The following is a 5,122-nucleotide window of genomic DNA, read 5'->3' as shown; positions in this document are numbered from 1 at the left end:
AAAGTATAAAACATGTAAAAATACATGAGTATTACAAATGTATCCATTTTCTTTATTTGCGCGCACTTGTTTGGCATTATGACCTGTCGTGATGTAATTCTTAGCACTTGTGCATTCCATATCCACTGCTAAGAGATCCCTCATGTGATAGAATTTGCATTCCTTTGGTGTTGCAATATGTTGTCTCAAACTGTGGCCATCATCTTTTTCCAGCACTGCCCAGCAGTAGATGCTAGTGATGACTGTCCATTTTTGCGTCCAAAATTTAGGCATGATGCTTATTTGAAAGTGTGGCATTCCTCCCAACTTATCTTCCTTGTACATCCTACTTAATGAATATGATAAGCTGCTCCATCTGGTACTTTTCAAAGCATCCATACGACCTGTTGAAGAACCTTGTGTCGTGCATGAAAGACTGGGCAGTTACTGTAGCATGCCTGGTTTGATGATGATCTTGTGTAAATTGCAGGTGCCCTCTTTTGATTTTTTTTTGTCAATCCATTCATGGTATATTGATCTTGTCAAATGTGCTGTTGTTTTGGCCCCATTTCTTCTGTTGCAAAGTTGTTTCCTTAGCGGCATTTGTACAGACAAACTGCTGAAGCTGTTTGTTTTCATTCTTCTCTTGATCTTTGATTTCCTGTTTGTGCGCATTAAGAAATAAAAAAGTGTCCTGCTGCTGCATTCATTCATGTTAACAAAATCAAAGGCCTTCACTGCAAAAAAAACACCATGTCAGTGGAAAATATTCCCATGCTCTCCTCCCTAATGATTGGAGCATAGAAATGGAACTGATGTTTGTGATCCATCTGCTTGTTTGATCGCATCCTTAATTTCGTACAACTTTCACCCTTAGATATGAACATTGAAGTTTATCGTTATTCATAATTTTCCTTCCTTTTAAATCTAGTTCCTGAAAACAGTGAGCTTCAATATCCCCTATATCAAGAGCATAATTGGCTAAGTGATCCGCTAAGCAATTGCCTTCTCTCATTATATGTGATAGCTTTACATGACGTCTTGACATTATTTTCATTCCTTTAACTTGTTAACATTCCATGTATCTTCATCCACGATATCAGAAACATTATTAATCATCTCATCAATTCCAAAATCTGGTGGTACACTGAAGTATAAGGCTCCATGACCCGTCCAGTTCTCATACCAAAAAAGGGCAGATCCTATTTTAGGATGCCATCCAATTTGATGCTCAATAATGTCTCTGCATTCAATCAACCTTCTCTATACGTGTGACCCTTGTTTCCAAGGTACAACAATTGGATTGAGCTTCTTGCAATATTTTTGGCTCATAAAAGAGCTCCATAAGCTAGGCTTCGTTCTGAAATTTCACCATAACTTACAAAATAATGCTTTGGCTATATCGTGTAGTGATCTAAAATCAGTGCCACCTTCATCATATGGTTTGCACATAGTGTCCCAGGAGGCCCAGTGCCTTCCTCTGCCACCAATGGAGCTACTCCAAAAGAATTGCGCGAACATCTTATGCAACTTGTTAATAACATATGGCGGAGGGTTCACAGCTGATAGTAAGTGGATTGGCATGCTTTGCAAAACATGTTTTATTAAAATTGCCCTACCACCAATAGATAATAATTTACCTTTCCATGATTGCAATTTGTTCATGACTTTGGTGATCAATCCTTCATAGAACTCCATCTTTCTTCTAGTATAGAAAATGGGACATCCAAGGTAAATGAAAGTAAATTCCTTCTTGCCAAAGCATGTACTTCTTTGTATCTTGTTAACCAATGATTCTTGCGCAGATTCATGCAAGTAAAATGTTGACTTCGTCTTGTTAATGACTTGTCCAGATGCATTTTCATATGCTGCTAAGACTTCCATAACCAAATGAAGTAAGGTTGCATCTGAGGAGGAAAAAATAATTGTGTCGTCTGCATATGCTAGGTGATTGATTTTAGGACTCTATTTGGGTAATCCAAAACCACAAAAGTAGAGGTTTAAATGTAGGCTATTCAGACCTCTTGATAGTGCTTCTACCGCAATAATAAATAATACGGGTGATAGTGGATCTCCTTGCTTGACTCCTCTCATTGATTTAAAAAACCCAAAAGGTTGTCCATTGAGCAGTATGGAATACCAATTATTGGAGACGATTCCAAAAATTAAGCCTATGAACCTCTCATCAAATCCTATTTTCCTTAGCATCTTTGTCAAAAATAACCAAGATAGTCTGTCATAGGCTTTCATCATATCTAATTTTATCACCATATTTGGGCCAGCTTTCGTCCGTAATCTAATGTCAGTAATTATTTCTTGCGTCAGAAGGACGTTCTCAACAATACTTCTTCCTTTAACAAAGCCAGCCTGTTTTTCTGATATAAGTGCAAGAAGGAATCCAATAAGTCATTCATGAATAACTCTAGATATAATTTTGTTGGAGAAATTGCTAAGGCTGATGGGTCTCAAATCTAAAAAAGTGACCACCTTTTTTCCTTTTGGGCAGAAGTACCAGATTAGTGTGGGTCACACATTTAAGCAATTCATGACCATTAAAGAAAGCTCTAACCATATCAAAAACATCCTCTCCTATAATATCCCAGCAAATTTGGTAGAAGCATCATGTGAACCCATCAGGTCCCCCTGCACTATCACAATTGAGACCAAAGACTGCTCGTTTGACTTCGTCAAATGTAGGTTGCTTCAGCAATTCAAGATTTTGCTCACTGGTCACCATCTTTGGTACATGATCGATGATCTCAAATGAAGTAGGAATTTTGTCTTCATGGAATTGTGCTTGAAAGAAGTTAACAGCTTCAGCAGCCATTTCCTCATGATCTTCGATCCAATCCCCATTTATGTCTTGTATTCCCTTTAATTGTAATTTTTTTCTTCTGTCGTTAACTTGAGCATGAAAAAACTTCGTATTTCTATCTCCATCCTTAAACAATTCCATACCCACTTTTTTTTTCAAAATTCTTCTTCCAATGAAAGGTATTTGATCAATTATGTCTGCACTCTTTGAAGTCTTTCTCTGTTTTGTTGTGCAGGGTTCATCTCAAATTGAGCTTCATGGACGATAACTACCTCCTCCAGACTTGTAATTTTTTGGAATATGTCCCCAAACATAGCTCTGCTCCAAAGTGATAGAGCTTTCTTCAATTTTTAAGCTTGTAATTGAATAGGACGAAGGGAGATGCAGCAAAGTCAGCATTCCAGTTTTGCTGGATGACTTCTTTGAAGGAAGCATTCTTTGTCCAAAATTTAAGAACTCTAAAAGATTTCTTAACTGGTACTGTGTTGTTAGAGGTCGTCAATAGCAAAGGGCTGTGATCTGAGCCTATTTTTGATAGATGAGTTATTTCCAGCCTATGTAACATTTGCTGGAGCTCGATGTTGCCTAAGCATCTATCCAATCGCTTGAAGATGCAGTCCTTTTCAGCACGACCATTCCACCATGTGTAGATACTACCTTTAAAATCAAGATCAACGAGGTTGCATGAGTTCACACAATGCCTAAAATACAGCACTTCATTCATGTACACTGGAAGTCCTCCAAACTTTTTCTCTAGGATGAAACCAATTAGGTCTTTAGACTTAATTTTTTTTTTTTAATTTAAAAAAAAACTCTAACCGCGACCCACCCCGCCCCGCGTGAAATTCTATCTTAAAAAATTTAAACCCGCCCCGCCCCGCACCGCACCTGCGGACTCTCTAACTCGCACCGCCCCACACCCGCCCCGCCCCATTGCCATCCTTACAAGTTGCCGAAGAGTTAAGCGGTGTACTATAGCAAGCCACGGCTGTTTTGATTTTTGAGAGAAGTCTACCGTTAGAAAGAAGGGAAAGAAACCTAGCCTAACTCCAAAGGGCATCTGAAGTCGTGACTTGGGTCGGGTTGTACTTGGGTAGTCGGGTTGGGCTTACTAGCTTAGGGTTGGACTTGGGTTGGGAACTTGGGCAGTTAGGCTTACTCTATATTTCGGTATTTCGATTAACTGTATTGAAGTACCGAACTTGTAAAAAATTCATATCGTATTAGTACCAAAGAATCGAAGAATCAATATCTAAATATCAAATTAATTCGATCCGGTCCCATTTTTGATTGTTTGAATTTTATGCCCACCCTTAATTTTTGTTGCTTTGGGTAAAGAACTGGAGAAAAGACGAGGTGTTGGTTTGGACGGATATTAGCCGGCAAAGAGAGTGCATATAAAAGAACCGAACAATCAAAAAAGAAAAATATGAAAGAACAAATTCAAGAGATGAAAATTGAAAAAACGAGTTGGCCATGAGTTTTGGAAGTTTTTTTTTCATAAAATAAATTTCAAATATGTGTTTGTTTATAGAATTAATTTAGTTTTTAGGAGATTTTGAAAATCAAAATTTTCAAATCTCAAATATAGCTCAAGACCTATTTTTGGGCCAAATCATAACCATTTAAAACGTTTTATATGGAAAAAAAAGGACTTTTTAAGAGCTTCTGACATAATTGGTCGTTCGGCCGAAAAGTATATCATTCGCTAGCCCATTATTTTACATTATAACTTGTAGCCAAAAACAAATAACATATGCTAACCAACAATTAGTTTTTGAGCGGCCCTTTCTCCCTTCTTCACTCGTTAGTTCTTCATGTAAAACTCAACAAAAATTAACTTTCACCTCCTAAAATGTGAAATCTAAATGTTAAGACAAGCAGTTGGCGAACTAAAAATAAAAATAGGTTTTTCTCTCAAGGGGAACCTCTTTTCTCTATTCAGTTCACTGTTGGGTTTCTTCTTCTCCTCTTTTTATTGAGGTATTTTTTTAATTTCGCTAGTTGAATAACTAGTCTTTCTTTATTTTTCATGGGTCGGTCATTTTTTTTACTGGGATTAATGACAAATCTACATATTTTGTGCTTAATTCTTTGGGTTTGGCTTATGATATGGTAGTTTCTTATCTTGGCCATGTGGGTTTTGAAAAAAAGAAAGTGTGTGTTTGGTTTAGTCTGTTTAGGGTTGGTTATACTTGAACTTGGGTGTTACGAACAGGGATGATAAAGAAATATTTTTTAAATCTGGAAATAAAATAAATTTTTTATTTTAAATTGGAATTAATTTGTCTTATGAAATGCTTTTGTTCCTAAAATATTCTTTCTAAT

The 5,122-nt window shown here is 36.9% G+C and overlaps 1 protein-coding gene across 1 annotated transcript; it reads right to left on the bottom strand.

Moving 5' to 3' along the window:
• Positions 1-3,137: 3,137 nt before the first annotated feature.
• Positions 3,138-3,518, bottom strand: LOC138900461 (uncharacterized). Its single transcript, XM_070187206.1, has one exon. It carries the CDS (start codon positions 3,516-3,518, stop codon positions 3,138-3,140), a length of 381 nt encoding a protein of 126 aa, XP_070043307.1.
• Between the last annotated feature and the right edge of the window lie 1,604 nt (positions 3,519-5,122).

Source organism: Nicotiana tomentosiformis, chromosome 10 (assembly GCF_000390325.3).
Source record: "Nicotiana tomentosiformis chromosome 10, ASM39032v3, whole genome shotgun sequence".
Classification (NCBI taxonomy): Eukaryota; Viridiplantae; Streptophyta; class Magnoliopsida; order Solanales; family Solanaceae; genus Nicotiana; species Nicotiana tomentosiformis.
Note: the sequence above shows the minus strand (reverse complement) of the source record. Positions and strands in the feature narration are given on the sequence as shown.